This window comes from Phocoena phocoena, chromosome 17, assembly GCF_963924675.1.
Source record: "Phocoena phocoena chromosome 17, mPhoPho1.1, whole genome shotgun sequence".
NCBI classification, from domain to species: Eukaryota; Metazoa; Chordata; class Mammalia; order Artiodactyla; family Phocoenidae; genus Phocoena; species Phocoena phocoena.
Window position 1 is genome coordinate 52,152,828 of NC_089235.1, and position 20,349 is coordinate 52,173,176.

Below are 20,349 nucleotides of genomic sequence, written 5' to 3' on the forward strand. Positions count from 1 at the left end.
AAACAAACTACTGATATATATGGTAACTTGGATAAAGAGATCTCAAGGGCATTATGAGTAGAAAAAGCTAATCTCAAACAAGTCACATATTGTACAATTCCATTGCTGTAACATTCTCATGACAAAATTATAGAGACAGCGAACAGACGAGTGGTTGCCAGGGGTTAGGGCTGGTTGGAGTAGGTGTGACTCCAAAGGGGGTAGCATGAGGGAGATCTTCATGATGATGATAGCTCTGTATCTTGACTGCAGCGATGGTTACCAAAAAAGTGATAAAATGGTACAGAGCTATTCACACCATTGTACCAATGTCAATACCCTGGTTTTGATACTGTATTATAGTAACACATGAGGAAAAAATTGGGAGAAACTAGATTAAGGCTGCATAGGACCTCTCTGTACTATTTCTGCAACTTCCTGTGAATCTATAATTATTCCAAAATAAAAAGTTTAAAAAAAATCACACACTTACATACACAAGGAAATATAATGACATAAATGAACATAGCCAATTTTATTCAAATTCTCCAAAATTTATGCTAAATATGTTAATTGTTTATAAAATGTTTCACCTTTGTATAATGGTTTTATTATTTCACCTTTCTTTTATAGTTTTTTCATTTTTTTCTGTACAGTTCTTCAGTAGAAGCCAGAGTCCTGAGTTGCCCAGTTAGGAGCCTAAAATACACAAAGAGAAATCAACAGGGTGAAAAGAAATACTTTCTGAAAAGCCAGTTTCAAAAAAAAGTGATACTAGCAAAGTTTTTTAGCAATACTCCTCCCAAACCATTCTCTAAGATTTTAACAACCTCTTCAATTACTAAATGCGAGGTGTCTCAAAACAACAACAAAACACACCAAAATACCATCTGATACAGTTTCTCACCAGTTATAAAGTATGACAAGGACAATATCACCAATATTATAACCAAAATCAATACAAATTGATCCTTAAGCATACAGAAACAACCATTACATAAAAGTTATTTTTCAGGCTCAGTTATTCTGGACTTGGATGGAAAAGGCAAGGACAATAATTTCCTAATTCTTCCTTCTCTTTTACAACTGAAGGACTATGCTAAGGACAAAATCTGATGCTAAAACTTCAATCAAATGAGATCTTTGAATGTGCCTCAACAGTTTCCTAAAAATGTCCTACCCTCCAGTTATACATAATCATAATGACTAAAGAGCATTAGAGGTAGTTTGGAATCCCAAAATTACAAGGCCATACAAATTCCTTTAGTATCTAATATGCAGGATTTCTACCAAAAAGGGGGATATATTTTTCTGACAATTAAATATGACTTTCAGATAAAATAAAATTTTATAAAATCAATATATATAAGATCAACATTTTTACAGAAGTAGTTCTTTAGATTTACTGAATAAAAGGAAAATGAATTTCAAACACTTGAGAGATAACACATGTAAGTTATCATCTGCCAGTATCAAAATGATGTGTTAAAAACACTGAGGAAATGAGATAATGAAGGCACACAGGAAGGGTAAAAGAAAAATAACCCAATTATGGTTAAAACTAGGAACACTTAATTTTTTTTGCTGCCTTAACTAACGCATAATACATCTAAGAGAAACCTTTTCCATTTAGTAATTTCTTAAATAAAATGTTTATAGCCCCAACAAATACAGAATCAGCTACAACCAAAATTAATTTGTTCTCAAATGAAGTCCATATAACAATTATATTACATTATTGCTAAATCCCAGACAGAAGAGAAGATGTGTGGTTCTTACCTCTGATCTACTGTTCTGATTAAGTTTCTTCTCAATATTCATGGCCAACATCTGGCTTCTAAATGAAAGGCTTTTGGTCTTTTCAATCACTTGCTGATAGGGTGAGACTGCATTGTTACCCATAACCACATGACCCTACAATGAGACAGAGGGAAACTGATCCTGTAATGTTAACAACCAAGTTTCTCAGGTAAGTCATGAGGATGACATCACAACCTACATGTGTATTGCAAATATTTTTATGCACAGAGATGACAATATTCATCCAACAACACAAAATAGGAGGTTGCTGTTGCCTTCAGAAAATTATTATACATTAAAACAAAAATTCTTAATAAACGTCCTAATAAAAACTTCTCCCCAAAGTATCAAATAATCAGCAACTGATATCTAGTATTTTGCACAGATAACATAATACTCACTAATTTAGAATCAATCTTGGCATCCAGTCTTGCATTTCTTATCAAATTTACAATCCACCTTTCAGCTTCTTCTGGAGTCATGTTCAGTTTATCTGCCAACATGCTAATGAAAAAAGAAAAAAATGACATTAACTGGGTCTAAAAACTTAGTTTCACATACATAGTCTTTGACCTATGCTCTGAATAGAAACTTTTAGGTACTTATGGGTCACCTTCTCTTAAATATTATGAGTCTTAAAAGTGCACTATTGACGTTTGTGCTATTATCTTGTACCATTCACAATCTATCTCATTTCACCAACCAGACTGTAAGATCCTTGAAGGTAGGGCCCCATATTCTGTATTACAGAAATCCTATTACAAGGAACATCAGTAGTAAGAATAATAAAATGTAACACGTAACTAAAACTCAGGGCCGCTACATATGTTTGTTATAAATTCTAAGGACACTCCCTAGAACTAGAACACTATATAACCTAAATGACCACTGAATTTAAGGGAAAAGAGACAGACACACATACACAGAAAACCCGAAAGGAGAGGGGGAGGAAAAAAGATGACAGACACCAAGACCCTGATCTAAAGCCTTTGATGTCATCAACCAATCTGCATTTTCTAATTTATGGTCAGGTTGAAAAAGAGGCCACTGCAGAGCTTAATTTATCAGGACTAACACAAACACAAGCCTTGCTAGTAGGTAAGCCAGTCAGTCACCTGATGAAAGAGTATCTACATATGCATGTATAGTATTTAGAAGGATGGTATACATATATGCATATACACAGGTGTTAGACACAAACATTAACTGTCCCCTTTTACTTGTCTTCACTGAAGATACTGCACACCTGCTAGGCCTTCTAATGTTATCACTGGTTTAATGAAAAAAAAAAAAAACACCTAGAATATCAGTAACAAAATAATTCCTTAGAATATTATAAACTAAAATTCCTGAGCTGATTGCATTCCCAATTTTATAACATAAATATTCAAGACATTGCCAATCATATAATTATGTAATTCCGGAGCTCCCAACCTAAAAGTAACCAATCAGGTTAATAAAAATACCTTTATGGGAATCATATAATCTCTGCTATCCCTATTTTATGTTTATTGTCAAAGAGAAGAATTTCATTCAAAATGTAAAAATTAAGTTAGGCTATCAATAAAATCATTACACACTAAATTACAAACTAAAGCTATGAAGACAATCATTTAAAATTTATCCCTAAAATATCCTTGATGTTAAAAACATCATGATGAGTATGAGCCAACTCAACCATAAAACTCCCTGGATTTACATGTCAAATTCTGTTGTCTGTCTTTTTATGGTCGATTTTGCTGTAAGTACACATTCTCAGCAAACACAAAGAACAATTAGTCCATGACTACTACTTCAATTTCATGATCAGGTTTCATCTTAGTCTCTTTGTTACTGCTCTCTAACCAAACCTTATTTTATTGAAGCTACTAGAAGTAGGGAAGTGTGTCATTTTACTGAAAGAACCAGGCTTTTTTTTTGACTAGGAAAAATTCCTGCAGCTGGTGTTTCCTGTGGCTTCCCAATAAACTCCTCGTGTTTCCTGCAGGTATTTGACTTAGAGATGTGTAAATTTCATTCTCCTGGGCTTCCCTGGTGGCGCAGTGGTTAAGAATCTGCCTGCCAATGCAGGGGACAAGGGTTCAAGCCCTGGTCCGGTAAGTTCCCACATGCCGTGGAGCAATGAAGCCCGTGCGCCACAACTACTGAGCCTGCGAGCCACAACTACGGACGCCCGCGTGCCTAGAGCCCGTGCTCCGCAACAAGAGAAGCCAACGCAATGAGAAGCCCATGCACCACAAGGAAGAGTAGCCCCCGCTCTCCGCAACCAGAGAAAGCACGCACGCAGCAAGGAAGACCCAACGCAGCCAAAAATAAATAAATTTCATTCTCTTCTGTGCTGCTAAAGTAAGCAACTGCCTAATACTTTTATCTGAAGCTGCTATTCTAAAGGTAAAGAACATATTTTCCAAAAGATATTACTTTATCGACTCCTGTAACAATTTCTCTTTTGTATGTCTCCTGCATTCCCCCAAAATACAACTCTTTAAAGTGAGGTCAAGACCATTTTACTCTGAAACGCACAAATGAAAACAATTTATACTGAATATATTAAAACTCCAATCTTCAAGATCTCTATATACTGCTTTTCAAAATAGACGTTATTCCTAGTAGCTACTAATTGTATATAGCTGGTTTTATACAGATTTTTAAAAATTATAATATAGAACCTGTTTATGCAGGCTGTTTACATAATTAAAATTATAATGAAACATTCAGTCTCAAGCCTAAGTTACTGATCAGATTCCTCTTCTTGCTGCCTATAACAAACTGAGAAGTCCTGTCAATTATCTCTTTAACCACTGCCTCTAATCTAAGTTCCCTACCAAACTACTCTCATCTTGAAAGACTCTCCTCTTCACCAACCAGACTAAACCTCTGTTCATTAAACATACCATGTTTTTAACCACTTCAGGACTTTTGCACATGCTGTGCCTTCTGCTTAAAAGGCTAATCCACCTTTTTCTTCACTAAGCTATGTGTTACATGGCTATCAGCTAAAACAGCACCCTCATCAGCCTTCCAAGACACCTCTGCCAATCATGACAGATCTGTTTGATTTTTTCATGGCCCCCTATTTTTTTCAGAGCATTCATAGAGCTGTAGTTGTTTTACTGAGTATCTGCTTTCATGATAGACTGTATATGTACCCCAAGAGCGTGCATCATAGCTTCTTCGTTCACTGCTATATATCCAGCAATGAGCACAGTCTACAGGAGGCAATTAAATAAATACTTATTGTCTGATTCCTACCCTAGTCACTACCCTAGGGCTCCATTACTATTTCCTAATTTTCTAATTAATCTACCTCGAGTCTCTCCTTAATCTATTTTACATAGTTGTCAGCTTAGTCCTAAAACCCAACTACCAGTTTATTCCTAAATTCCTTTCAAATCTTTAATAGAGCCCTTCTACCAAAACAATAAAATTCAAACTTCCAAGTTTCTCTTTCATGGTTCTCTACAATTTAGCTACAATCTACCTTTCCAGCCTTCTCTTATTCTTCCTCATGAATACCACACACCAACCAAATCATTCATTCAACAAAATATGAACTATGTTAGATGTTTGTGACAACATACAGTCTGCTCCCCACTTTCATAAAGTTTAAAGCTGGAGACTGGGAAATAGGGGACAATCATCTAATACCCCAAATATATAAACTATTTTAAGTGTAAGGATAAAAAAGTGAAAGGAGCTATGTGAGTACAAAAGGGTTTAACCAGTTCCAGTCTGGAAGTTTGAGGACGGTTTAAGTAAAGAAATATTTAAGGTCAAATTTTAAGATAAAGAAAATTCTACGCTGTATAACTCTACCTAGAATTTTCCATCCCTCTTTTTTCTTTACATACATATTCTAAGTCTCATATTCCATCATGGTTAGAGCAATCTGGCAACATGCAGCAAGACCCACAAATGTCTGCATACTCTGACCCATAATCCCACTTTGGGGATTTACTGTTTTGCAATGTGCTTGTTGATCCTTTACTTTTAAATCAAGTCAAAGAAAAACTTGAAATAAGGTCCGAGAAGTATCAGTAAATTATTGATGGTATCTCAGGTTATCTAGGCTACCAATCACTCTGAGAATAAGTAAGAGAACGTGGCAATAATCCAGTTTCTTTCAAGTAACAGGAAAATATACACAGTAAAAGTAATTAAATAATAGAAATCCTCAAAGTCCACAATTCTCTTACATTCTACTGATTTTATGAAAATATTAGTAAAGGTTTAAAAATAAAAATTTAATATCCTATTAAAGCTTAAAAAAACAAACTTGCCTTAAGCTATCCTACACCATGTTAATTTTGTGTTTTTAAAATAATTTAGTTTATCAATAAATTAAAAGACAAAATATATCAAAAGGCAGAATTTCTGAGAAAAATACCTAATTCAATCTAGGTTTCAAACTCAAAAATAACTTCCAGATTATTCAGATTACACTAAAAATCTCAACCCTGTCAGTAGGCAGCTTAAAGAAGATATTTTAGGCTTAAAGACTTATATTTACGACATGACACCATAAAACTCCCAGAAGATAACATAGGCAAAACATTCTCTGACATAAATCATACCACTGTTTTCTTAGGTCAGTCTCCCAAGGCAATAGAAATAAAAGCAAAAAACAAACAAACAAAAAATAACCAAATGGAACCTAATCAAACATAAGCTTTTGCACAGCAAAGGAAACCATAAACAAAACAAAAAGACAACCTACTGACTGGGAGAAAGTATTTGCAAATGATGCGACCAACAAGGGATTAATTTCCAAAATATACAAACAGCTCATACAACTCAACAACAACAAAACAACCTAGTCGAAAGAATGGGCAGAAGACGTAAACAGACATTTCTCCAAAGAAGACATACAGAGATGGCCAATAGGCCTATGAAAAGATGCTCAACATTGCTAATTATTAGAGAAATGCAAATCAAAACTGCAATGAGGTACCACCTCACATCAGTCAGAATGGCCATCACTAAAAAGTCTACAAATAACAAATGCTGGAGAGGGTGTGGAGAAAAGGGAACCCTCCTACACTGTTGGTGGGAATGTAAATTGGTGCAGCCACTAGAGAAAACAGTATGGAGGTTCCTCAAAAAATGAAAAAGAGTTGCCATATGAGCCAGCAATCCCACTCCTGGGTATATATCCAGACAAAACCATAATTCAAAAAGATACATGCACCCCTATGTTCACAGCAGCAATACTATTCACAATAGCCAAAACATGGAAACAACCCAAATGTCCACTGACAGATGAATGAATAAAGAAGATGTGGTACATATACACAAAGGAATACTGCTCAGCCATAAAAAAGAATGAAATAATGCCATGTGCAGCAACATGGATGGACCTGGAGATATCATACTAAGTGAAGTCAGACAGAGAAAGACAAATACCACCTATATGTGAAATCTAAAATATGACACAAATGAACTTATCTACAAAACAGAAACAGACTCAAGGACAGGGAACAGACTTGTGGTTGCTGAGGTAGAGGAGGGCTGGGGGAGGGATGGACTGGGAGTTTGGGATTAGCAGATGCAAACTACTATATATAGAACGGATAAACAAGGTCCTACTGTATAGCACAGGGAACTATATCCAATATCCTGTAATAAACCATAATGGAAAGAAATAAAAAAAGAATATATACACATATAACTGAATCACTTTGCTATACAAGCAGAAATTAACACAACACTGTAAATCAACTATACTTCAATAAGATAAATTAAAAAGACATTTAAAATATTTTGTGTAAATCCCTTATTCCCATCTTTTAGTTGAAGAGCTCTCCTCCTCAAGTGACACAACAACATGATATTGAATATATTAAGTCAGTAATACATAAGACTCCAAGTAGCCCAAGCAATCTTGAGAAAGAAGAACAAAGCTGGAGGCATCACACACCTTGACTTCAAACTATATCACAAAGATACAGTAATCAAAACAGTATGCTACTGGCATAAAAACAGATACAAAGATCCATGGAACACAATAGAGAGCTCAAACCCAAGCATTAATTTATTTTTGACAAAGGAGGCAAGAATACACGATGGGAAAAGAACAGTCTCTTCAACAAACGGTGTTGGGAAAACTGGACAGCTACATGCAAACAAATGAAACTGGACCACTATCTCACACCATGTACAAAAATTAACTCAAAATGAATTAAAGAGTTGAACATTAAGACCTGAAACCAGGGCTTCCCTGGTGGCACAGTGGTTGAGAGTTCGCCTGCCGATGCAGGGGACACGGGTTCGTGCTCCGGTCTGGGAAGATCCCACATGCTGCGAAGCGGCTGGGCCCGTAAGCCATGGCCGCTGAGCCTGCGCTCCGCAACGGGACAGGCCACAACAGTGAGAGGCCCGCATACCAAAAAAAAAAAAAAAGAAAAGACCAGAAACCATAAAAAACAAAATAACACAGGTAGTAAGTTCCTTGACATAAGTCTTGGTGATGATTTTTTGGACCTGATACCAAAAACAAACCCCAAAACAAAGGCAACAAAAGCAAAAATTAACATCAAACTAAAAAACCCCTGCACAGTAAAGGAAACCATCAATGAGAAGAAAAGGCAACCTACCAAATGGGAGAAATATTGCAAAATATTGCAAACCATGTATTTAAGGGGTTAATACCCAAAATACAGAAGGAACACATATAACTCAGTATCAAAACAACAAGTGATTTGATTTAAAAATGGGCAGAGGATCTGAATATCTTTCCAAGGAACGTGAAAAGGTGCTCAGCATCACTAATCATCAGAGAAATGCAAATCAAAACTATAATGAGATCTCTCACACCTGTTAGAATGGCTATTACCAAAAAGATAAGAAATAAGTGTTAGCATGAATGTGGAGAAAGGGGAACACTTGTGCACTGCTGGTGGTAAAGTATATTGGTATAGCCACTATGGAAGACAGTATGTTAGTTCCTCAAACAATTAAAAATAGAACTATCATATGATCCAGCAATTCCACTTATGAATATTTATCCGAAGGAAATGAAAACACTAACTTGAGAAGATATACCTAAACTCATGTTCACTGCAGTATTATTTACAACAGCCAAGACACAAAAGCAACCTAAGTGACCATCAATGGATGAATGAAGAAAATGTGATACACACACACACACACACACACACACACACACACAGAGGAATATTATTCAACCATTAAAAGAATGAAACCTTGCCATTTGTGACAACATGGAAAGAACTTGAGGGCATTATGCCAAGTGAATTAAGTCAGACAGAAAAAGACAAATACCATATGATCTCATTTATACGTGGAATCTAAAACAAACAAAAAATGCTCGTAGATACAGAGAAGAGATTGGGGAGGGCGGCGGGGACTGGGTGAAGGGTCAAAAGGTACAAACTTACAGTTACAAAATAAGTCATGGGATATAATGTACAGCACGGTGACTATAGTTTAGAGTAAATCTCATCACAAGAAAAAAAAATTTGCAACTACGTGTGGCGATGAATGCTGACTACAGTTATTATGGTGATCATTTCACAATATATACAATATCAAATCATTATGTTGTACACCTGAAACTAATGTAATGTTTTGTTATATGTTAATTATATCTCAATTTATAAAAAGAAAACTACAACAAAAACTATCATTAATATCCTTAGCAAAATTAAAAACCACTGTAGTATTGCATTCATAAAATAAGAACAGAATGCTATAAAGGAAAAATATTCAGAGAAAAGAGTGACAGAGGGCTCTTGGAAATTAAAGAATAACATTAGAGATTTGTTGTTTTTAATCTACAGAAGATTTGAAAGATGTTGAGAAAATATCCCAGAGTGTAGAACACAAAGACAAAGTGATGGAAAATAGAGAAGTAAGAAAATTGGAAGCCTGGTCCAGCAGGTCTAATACCTGAACAATAGAAGTTCCAGAAAGAATAAACAGTGAACATAAAGAAGAAAGAAATAATTCAAGAAAATTTCCCAGAACTGGAGAGCATGAGCTTCCAAATTAAAAAGGTCCTACATAAAGAATTAAAACAGACCTAAACTAAGGCATATCATTGTAAAATTTCAGAGCAATGGGGACAAAAAAAAAAAGCGTCTTCCCCCCACGTTTCTAGACAGGAGAACAAAACACCTGTATAAAAGATGAGGAATAAAAATGGCTTCTGACTTCTACAACAAAAGCTAGAAAGCAAGAGAATCACATCTTCAAAATTCTGTAGTAGTTTTCAAATGAGAATACCAGGCCTTGAGCAATACCACTACTCAAGTATGAGAGTCAAATACACAATTTTAGATGTGAAAAAATTACCTCCAAAGTACCGTTCCTTATAAAGCCGCTGAAGAATATGATAATTACCAAATATGATAATAAACCAAGAAAAAGGACGGCATAATGTCCACGAAACTGGAGCACTATCATAGTAGACAAGCTAAGGAAATCCCCAGAACAAATGACAAAGAGAGATAAATATGCACCTGGCAGAAAGAGCAACGAGTCCACATTTTTTTGAGGAAGATAAAACAAATAAAATAATCAATTTGCAGAAGAGATTTATAAACTGGCAAAGAATCTGAAGTAGAATGAATGAAAAAGACATTAGGAAGAACAATGAAGCAAATGAGGGAAAAGTGGCAATTATCAATTACATGGAAAATAAATACTGAATACTAAAACATACTACAGATCTACCTTATTTGAAAAAAGGTACTAAGTTAACTTAGCACGTATTTGGTGCTAAGTTCAGAAATCAACACACAATTTATAAAAGATTAAAAAGTTCAGAAAAAGTCCCATATATAAATGAGAATTTAAAATGTGATATGGGTGGCATTTCAAATAGGTCGGGGGAAGGATAGTATTTCAATAAATCCTAGCTATTGGGGGTGGGGGGAAGCTATTCTCTATTCCCAAATAATCATTGATGGATTCAAATAGAAGAAATAAAGCCATTAAGGTCCTAGAAAAAAACATATAAATAGCATATAAACCTATTATGAGAAAGAACTTTTTAATAAAATACAAAATCCAGTACCATAAAGGAAAAGCTTAGTAACTTTGACTAAATAAAAATATAAATCATTCCTTTGGGGGGAAAAAAATAGAATCCTAAGTGCTATTTCAAGGCATAGAAAAAATAAGTATTTCATTCTCTATTCAATTTCATTAATAAAACATATTCAAGACTCTTAGCACAAAACCAGATACTTTTCTTCTTTCTGGGAAGTAATTAAGACCGGTGGTCCCACTTAAGCACATAAAATATATAAATCTAAATCTAGAGAACCAATTAGGCTTTCATCAACTCTAGGCTGACTGTCTATCAGGTTTTCAATGACTAATCTTTTAGACAGTCTCCCTTTTCTGAACCCTCCCATAGCCCCTGCCCTAATATTAGTATCTTAACAAATAAGGATTTGGGGTCCAGCATTTCACAGGCATATGAATTACCTGTTTAAATAACCTGGCTTTCCAAATTTTATTTGATAAGCACAATTTATTTCAAATAGTATTGACTTTAGCATTAAACTATGGAAACTCTGGCCTGCTTTTCACTGAAGACTGTGGCTATTTAGCATATCCAAAGAGCAGCAGTCTTTTATAACTGTATGCTATGACAACTAATTAAAGAATAAGTGTTAAGTGTAAACTGTGTTTAACTGTTAGATTAGGAGGAAATAGAAAGAAACCAGGAGAAAACTGAGAAAATGCTAAATTCTGTGTGTGACAAATGAAAATTCTCACTGAATTTTCCAACATCGCATTAGTCAAAAATGAGAGTATAGAGCTTCCCTGGTGGTGCAGTGGTTAAGAATACGCCTGCCAACGCAGGAGACACGGGTTTGAGCCCTGGTCCGGGAAGATCCCACATGCCGCGGAGCAACTAAGACCGCGCACCACAACTACTGAAGCCCACGAGTCTAGAGCCCGTGCTCCCAACAAGAGAAGCCACCACAATGAGAAGCCTGCGCACCACAACGAAGAGTAGCCCCTGCTCACCGCAACCAGAAAAAAGCCCATGTTCAGCAATGAGGACCCAACGCAGCCCAAAATAAAAATAAATAAATTTTTTAAAAAAGAAACTTGAAAAAAAGACAGTATATTACTTTATAGTTAATACAGAAATGCAGTGATAATGGCTGTTAAAATGATTTAATCTCCATCTGAAAACACACCTTTTTATTTCTAACATCAGGAAGTATAATTAAGAATACAAATTGCTACATGGTAATAAAAACTTTAAGAAAAATATTAAGATCTAAAGTGTTACTTAATAAAATAAGCAAAGTAGAATGACTTCATAACTTAAATGCAAGAGCAGTTGGCAAATACATACTTTTGTGAAAAGCCAAAACTAACCCCCATAGGGAAATTATATTAATGTATGCTCCAAAATGTTTATCATACACATTCAAAATATTACTTCCATACTTTGCTTTTATCTACAATTGAAAACTGGTCCAAGAATTATTCTAGAACAGCTTTTAAATTTCAGACACACACCATATCTGATAAACTATTCAGCTATACTAAATTAAATCCCACCACAGTAATCTTTTTTGACAGATGTTGTATACTTTATGGTAAATAGATTCGAAACTTATCCTACAAATCTATAGGGTTGTATATAAACCGATAAAAACATTCTTAATATGCATTTTTACAAAGATAAGACTATCACATGTGCTTACAGCCACTTAGTGAAGAATCCTATCAACAGAGAATGTTCCAAATCACAAATGGAAAGAGTTATTTAATAAACAACCATGCGTTTTATAATACTGAATAGCATTTGATATGCGTCTGCTGGGGGACAGAAAGGAAGACAGAGACAAATCTTCCCCGCCCAACCCTAGAAAAGCTCGAACATCAAATAACTTTAAAAATTAGCGGCAGAGATAGGCCAGCATAAACTAGTGAATGGAGTAATTTGTCATAATTAATATATGGTGGAAGAGTCTACTTAAATATATCCCATTTAGAGAATTATCAGAGTTCACTGAACCTTCAATCCAAATTATTCTCTGATTTTTCAATATACAAATAATGTCCATGTCATTCTAATTACTCTGTATTTTTCTTCAAAATGCCTATCATAATTTGTAATCTTACCTTTATTTAATATCTGTTTCTTCCTCTGGATTTTAAGCTCTAAGGCTATGCTCCAAGAGGCACTCATTCACATCTGTAATATTTTCTTCTTCAACAACTGTACTAGCTACACTGCTCTTAACTAATTATATCTTAATGTATATCATATGTATTTATCCTCTTTAGAAAGCTGAACACTGGGCCTCCCTGGTGGCACAGTGGTTAAGAATCTGCCTGCCAATGCTGGGGACATGGGTTCGAGCCCTGGTCTGGGAAGATCCCACATGCCGCGGAGCAACAAAGCCCATGCGCCACAACTACTGAGCCTGCGCTCTAGAGCCCCGCGGGCCACAACTACTGAGCCCACGTGCCACAACTACTGAAGCCCGTGCACCTAGAGCCCGTGCTCTGCAACAAGAGAAGCCCCACCACAATGAGAAGCCTGCACACTGCAACGAAGAGTAGCCCTCGCTCACCACAATTAGAGAAAGCCCCCGCATACAGCAACGCAACCAAAACTAAATAAATAATATTTATTATTTAAATAAATAAATTTATTTAAATTTAAATAAAAATTTATATTTAAATAAATATTTAAATTTAAATAAATAAATAAAGACCCAAAGCAGCCAAAAAATAAATAAATAAATAAATAAAAGCAAATCATATTAAAAAAAAGAAAACTGAACACTATCTTTTAAAAATTTTGCACATTCTTGAAATGACAAAATTACAGAAATGGAGAACAGAGGAGTGGTTGCCAGGGGTTAAAGAGAGGTGGGAGGGAAGTGGGTATGGCTATAAAAGAGCAATTTGAGGAATCCTTGTGGTGACAGAAATGTTCTGTATCTGAATATATCAACAACAATAATGATGGCTGTGATATTTTACTATGGCTTACAAAATGTTACCATTGAAGGAAACTGTAAAGGGCATAGGGGATCTCTTCATTATTTCTTACAACTCAAGGTGAATCTATTATCATCTCAAAATAAGAGGCGTAATTTAAAAAAAGAAGTTTTGCATCAGAGTTACTTAGAGGAGCTTTGAAAAATACAGATGCTGAGATCTCCCCCTCCCCACTCTGAAAATGCTTCATTTTTGGGGGGTTGGACCTGGGAAGTTTTAAACCAAATTCTCAAGCCTTGATCCCAGAGATTCTGATTCAGAAGGTCTGGGGTAAAGCCAGAAAATCTATTCTTAAGTTTAAGTTGTTGGTGGTTTTTTAAGTTCTCCAGATGATTCTGATGTACAGCTAGGTTTAAAAACCTCTGGACTAGAGAACAATAAATTTTTCTATGGATTGTTTGAAGGTAAATATTAGCTATTTTGGTCATTATTATGGATTCCAAGTCCTTGGGGTCTGAATTAAGACATTTGTTGTACTTATAAAAGCCCAACTTAGATGCTTAACATAACTTTCAGCCATATTCCTAACCCATTAAAGCAGCTCTAAAAACACGAAGGGGGCTTCCCTGGAGGGGCAGTGGTTGAGAACCTGCCTGCCAATGCAGGGGACACGGGTTCGAGCCCTGGTCTGGGAAGATCCCACATGCCGCGGATCAACTAGGCCCGTGAGCCACAACTACTGAGCCTGCGCGTCTGGAGCTTGTGCTCCGCAACAAGAGAGGCCACTACAGTGAGAGGCCCGCGCACCGCGATGAAGAGTGGCCCCCGCTCGCCGCAACTAGAGAAAGCCCTCACACAGAAACGAAGACCCAACACAGCCATAAATAAATAATTTTAAAAAAACGTGAAGAAGCGTAGCCCCCTGGACTGAGCCTATTGGCCGCATACTCTCCACTATCACCCCGTAAACCTTACAACCTGAGATCTCACTGTTACTCTAAAAAGAATTATTTCTTTGTTCACATGAAGCTATACTTTATGCTCTGCCTCTACCTTCTTAATTCATTATATACTAAAAATATTAAATCACTGGTTTTTCACTTCATTATCCTAGCAGGCTATAATTATGTGCCTAAAAAAAACTGGTGACCTGATGCAAGGGTTCTCAATCCTGATGTGCTTTGGAATTATCACCCTAAATGGAATAGCATAGTAGCCCTATTTATTACACAGCATAGCATAGCATACACAGAAAATCTGACTCAGAAAGTTCGCAGTTGCTTCAGGGAATCTCTTTGTAAAATAAAAATCAAAATTCTACAGATTTTGCACAAAAACATTAAACACTGTCATATGGTTTCCATCTTTATCCTCTGGCTCAAGTGATAAACTAATGACAAATTAGTCTAAATCTGCTGTTTCTAAAAATATCAATTGCTCACAATGAAAAAGAAAGAATTTATAATGAGGGTGAAGACAATGAATGTCAGAGAGCTATTAGCTCAGCCTCTTTCATTAAATAAGCCCTAAGCTGCTTAATGTCTCTGAGCCTTCAGTTTCTCGGCTATAAACAGGGAGTTACAAAACAAAGGAGTTGTACTGAATCAGTGTTTTGTAAAATTGGGTTTCCAGAGTCAGAGTCGTATGGTTCCATAGAGTCAGGAGGAAAGCTGAATAGAGGTACAGGCTAAACAAGGTGAAGGGGCTCTTATTTTATCTGCATATATGTATACATAAATATGTATACTCATATACATAATATTGCATTTCACAACAAACGACATTTTAGGAATTGCCATGTATTCTTTAAGAGAATCAGATTTGTAAAATTATATGTCTGCTAGCTAAAGTACTACTAAAACAGGTCAAGGCTTCAACTACCATAGAAAAAGCCTCACACACTGTAATTCTAACTCTGAGTAACCACTTCAATGACAATCCACTAAAATTAGGCAAACAAGTATGGATGCCTTAGCAAAAACAAATGGCACTAAAGAAAAACTTTGGTCTACATACAATTCCTAAGAGGTAAACATTAAAGTAGCTTAGTTTTTAAACATTAAGGAGCATTTACCGTTCGACTTCATCTGTGGCCAAAGGGCACTGTTATTTTTCAAATTCTAATATGTAAAATTAGTTTCTAATAGGTTATGTAAGTTTCACAATTTTTTCCTAATAATTTCCTCACACAAGAGAAAATCCCAACTGAAATTCACCATAATTTTTCCATGTTTCAACATTTTAGGATGTCACAAGAGTTTACTATATGAGAATTCAAATATATAATTAAATAAAACAAATTCAATTAACTGAAATGATTACCAAATGTGGTCTTTTCAACAGCATTTCCAATTTACTAAGGACTAACTCCTTATTTGAACCCCTGTTAAAAACCATTCTAAAACTGGTCACTGCTCTTTTCTCCCTACGTAATGGTATAATAGTATTATTTTAAAAGGTAACTCTTTAAAAAGGTAACTGACAATCATAATACTGCCTTGAAGTTATCACTTTCAAAATTCATGCTTTCCCACACACATGGAAACTAAAGAAGATAAAGAAGGACTGTAGCACCCCGGAATTCAAACAAAAGCTAGGATTTTTAATAAATTACTAGGACAATGTTTCCTTTTTCTTCTAAAGCAAAGAGAAATAAAATAAAAATCCAATTAACTGGAATCCTATTAAGTATAACTTTACAATAAATGAAAATTTACAGGAATTTAGAAGTAGAAAATACAAATCAAATCAGAGTGCTCTTACTTAATGCTGATACATTGATGGATGCGACAAAAAGTCTCAAATATGAAGAGACGGGCATTTTCAATGAAATCCTCAAGACAAGCCACCAAGAAGAAATCATTCACTAGCACCTATGCATATAAAAAAAAGAAAAAAACGGTGCTGACAAGCAATTTTGAAAAATTTGTCACAAATACTTTGTGCTTTACTCATTATTCCATTCACTATAATTCTCTCATCTATCCAAGTTGTACACCACAGCACTTTCTAGAACACTATATTCAAGTCTCTAACAATTTAACCAAGAAGTAAACGAATGCTACAGGAAAAAGAGCTAAGAACTGTACTGTTTCCTTGTTCCATTGATGACTTGAGCAATCTTGTGACAAAGCAGCTTTGTCCTGTCTCTATCCTACATAAATGTTCTGTAGATAATATATTTCCAGCTATTTAAGATAGTTACAAATGGACTAAAGATATGCATATTTTTGTGATAGTAAGTAGACTTGAAAATCTACAAAAGAAAAAAATTCAAAGGGTGGCACCTATTCCACAGATGGTATTATACTTAGAAGGGAATATTCTAACTTCAAGAACAGCAACCAAGTGCCCCACTGCCTTGGCAAGGCCTAGATACTTAGTATTACAATATACACCAATATTTAAATAACAATGTCACATTTCACTGCAAGTACACAAGTTATTAAACTGGATTCTAATTTTGTCCAATGTTTGAAAATCACCTCTAAAGGTATACTTACATAATTTCCTTTTCCTTAGACAAATAAGATCTTAAGTCCTTCAACAAACTCTTCCAATTTTTGTGCTAATATCTGGGTTCAAAAATGAAACTGACAGCTAGTAACTTGTAGATTTGGTAAATGCCTTAAACAGGTAAATTCTTAGTTTCTCAAAACTTGCAAACTAAGTTATTCAAAAAAACCCGTAAATCTAACTCTTTCAGTTGCTCTCACAGAACTTTGGTTTCTACCAACTAACAGAAGACATTGTAGTTAAAAAATTCACACTCTTAGCTTGACTGATTTATAGCAAATGATAAATACAATCATAAGAAAAATTCTGAAGATAGGCCTGCTTACGTAACACACTGGAATTACAGCTGTGATGGAAAATTCCACATAATCTTGCCCATACATATAAAATATTTCACATATTTACTCATTCAGGATAAGACATGTGTGAATTTATAAAGCCCCCATGTTTTAACAAACTGTCCTAACAAAAGGGATAGACTCAGGCAATAAGATTGAAAATGTCTTCAACCCAGCACATTTCTAAATAAACTGCATATTAAGATTAATAAACATTTCTGATATAATCACTTTAATAAAACCCTGCAAGGTTAACTTTTATAATATTCAGAATTTTAAGAATATTATTAATTTGTAAGTAAAAATTTGTACTTACTGATTCACATTCCCTTAGCTTTTTCTGAGCCCCATCAAAGTCAAAGTTAACATATAAGCATTCAACAAACTCTGTAATTGGGTCTTTATATGTGTAAGACTCCTGTAAAATTAAGTCAAAGGTTAAGTTGGATCTGATTCAACACTGTTTAGTAGACCGTCCCCAGAATAGCCCAATCTTCCTATTTTCTCCTCCCTTACCATTAATTTCTAACAAATTACCTAGTATTATCTTCTCAAAGCAATTGCTCATATCCTGATTGCAGGCCACACCTTAACCTTATAATGCCTTCCAGACCAAGTTCTCTAAATTCTCATACTAGAACCATTCCAAAAGCTTTCAAATTCCTCTACTGCCAAAAGTCTCCCTTAGTTAATAAACAGTGATGAACTTCTCCAAGTAAAAGGGTATTCATATCTTTCAGGATAAAACTGTCTTTTTGTACTTAAGTTATTCTTAGATCAAATAAATGTTTAAGTTCTTTTTTAACCCACAGTTATTGCTAAGAAATTCACTAAAAATCAATCAGTAGGGCTATAGCTTTTGTACAACTTGGGGACTATTAAAATTATATTCTATGTAAAGATCACTACTCTGGAACTATGTAGGTAATGACCTTCCAACAAAAAGTTCCAAGCTCCAGATCTCCTTCACCCTTTGCAATAAGAGCAACACTAATACACAATGCATATTAAGTATCTAACTAGCAGAGAGCAGCATTCATTCATACCACATCTACCATAAGTATATCATGAACTTAAAAGTAGTATATGCCCATTTGGGGTTCTTGGGCTCTTTTCTCTTCATGTGTACTTCCCTCCTATTTTTAAACATTTTTACCTTAAGAACTAAGAGTCCTACTTTTTCAGAAAAAGAGGTTAGACTCAAAGTTTAGGCACGTTTTAAAAATCAATAGATTTTAGTTTTTACCTGTTGAATGACTTTGACCAGATCTTTTAGCACTTGCCGGCGTTTTCGGACATCTTTGTTTGTTATGACTGCTGTGGTCAAATAGCGGAGAATATGTGGACACATTGTCTGAATTGCATTAAGATACCTAAGGTAAAAATATAAAAGTTACTTAATATTAATCACTTACCCAGTTTTTTTAGATCTGTAATCACCTGTGATTTAAAAAAAAACACTTAGGGCTTCCCTGGTGCTGCAGTGGTTAAGAATCCACCTGCCAATGCAGGGGACACAGGTTCGAGCCCTGGCTGGGGAAGATCCCACATGCTGTGGAGCAACTAAGCCCATGTGCCACAACTACTGAGCCTGCAAGCCACAACTAGTGAGCCCATGTGCCACAACTACTGAAGCCTGCGCGCCCAGAGCCCGTGCTCCACAACTAGAGAAGCCACCACAATGAGAAGCCCGCGCACTGCAACGAAGAGTAGCCCCCACTCGCCGCAACTAGAGAAAGCCCATGCGCAACAAAGAAGACTCAATGCAGCCAAATATTTAAAAAATTAAGTTATAAAAGAATAAAAATAAAACACTTGAGCAGCCCATTAGATTGCACTGTTTCAGAAAACTAGGATTGCAAAAACTTAAGAATGAATACTATAAAGCAGCGGTTCACAACCTTTTTGGCACCAGGGACCAGTTCTGTGGAAGACAATTTTTCCATGGGAGGGCGGCAGGGGGGAGTTGGTGTGGTTCAGGTAGTAATGTGCTCGATGGTGGGGAGGGTTCAGGTGGTAATGCGAGCGTGCAAGCGATCGGGAGTGATGGGGAGTGGCAGATGAAGCTTTGCTTGCTTGCCCACCGCTCACCGCCTGCTGTGCAGCCCGGTTCCTAACGGGCCGAGGACAAGTACCAGTCTGCAGACTGGGAGTTGGAGGCCCCTGCTGTAAGGGCCATCTCCTCCAAGAAAAAGTCTAAATGATGAGAATGCCAGCTGGTATTTCCCAATTTGGAGTGAGATGACAGACTCACTTAAGAGGTAAATAATCCTATTACCATTGTTGAATAAGAGGATTTTGCAAGGCCCTTATACATGCTGTCAGTTTGTTTCAAAAGATTTCATTTCCCTAGAAGAACAAATGTGTGAAAACCTATGTGCAAAAAAACACTACTCAATTAGAGAATCAGGCACTCAACACAAATTAAAGAATTAAAAAAATAATTTCAGGGGATGAAAGACTGGAAACTATTTTGATGATCCCCAGCTGGCTACCCTCTGTCATTCAGTGTTTATCCTGTATTTCTCCTGCTCAATTTCCTTATATAGCTCCCCAATTTTTATCCAGTAAGAACCTCTGAGCACCAGGTACTATGCCAAGCTTGGAAACATCTGTCAATAAAGTCCATTTCTCTTAGTTAAAACTTCAAGTCCCAAAGTACCCATCCAGATCCATCTCCCACCACACCACCACTGACTGCCTCTTGCTTCCCTCACTTCTTAAAACTCACTCCATATGGACTGCTCTTCCAAACACATCCCTCTAAAGGCCT

The 20,349-nt window shown here is 35.8% G+C and overlaps 1 protein-coding gene across 1 annotated transcript in view; it reads right to left on the reverse strand.

The window, feature by feature from the left end:
• Positions 1-496: 496 nt before the first annotated feature.
• EIF3E (eukaryotic translation initiation factor 3 subunit E) overlaps positions 497-20,349 on the reverse strand; it is a 50,632-nt gene continuing 30,779 nt past the window's right edge. The window contains exons 8-13 of the mRNA XM_065895075.1: positions 18,823-18,949; positions 17,893-17,994; positions 16,486-16,595; positions 2,181-2,283; positions 1,759-1,893; positions 497-678 (exon numbers count right to left, since the gene is read on the reverse strand). Of these exons, the coding sequence (XP_065751147.1) occupies positions 640-678; positions 1,759-1,893; positions 2,181-2,283; positions 16,486-16,595; positions 17,893-17,994; positions 18,823-18,949 (616 nt within the window). The 3' untranslated portion in view covers positions 497-639. The remainder of the gene's footprint in view (positions 679-1,758; positions 1,894-2,180; positions 2,284-16,485; positions 16,596-17,892; positions 17,995-18,822; positions 18,950-20,349) is intronic.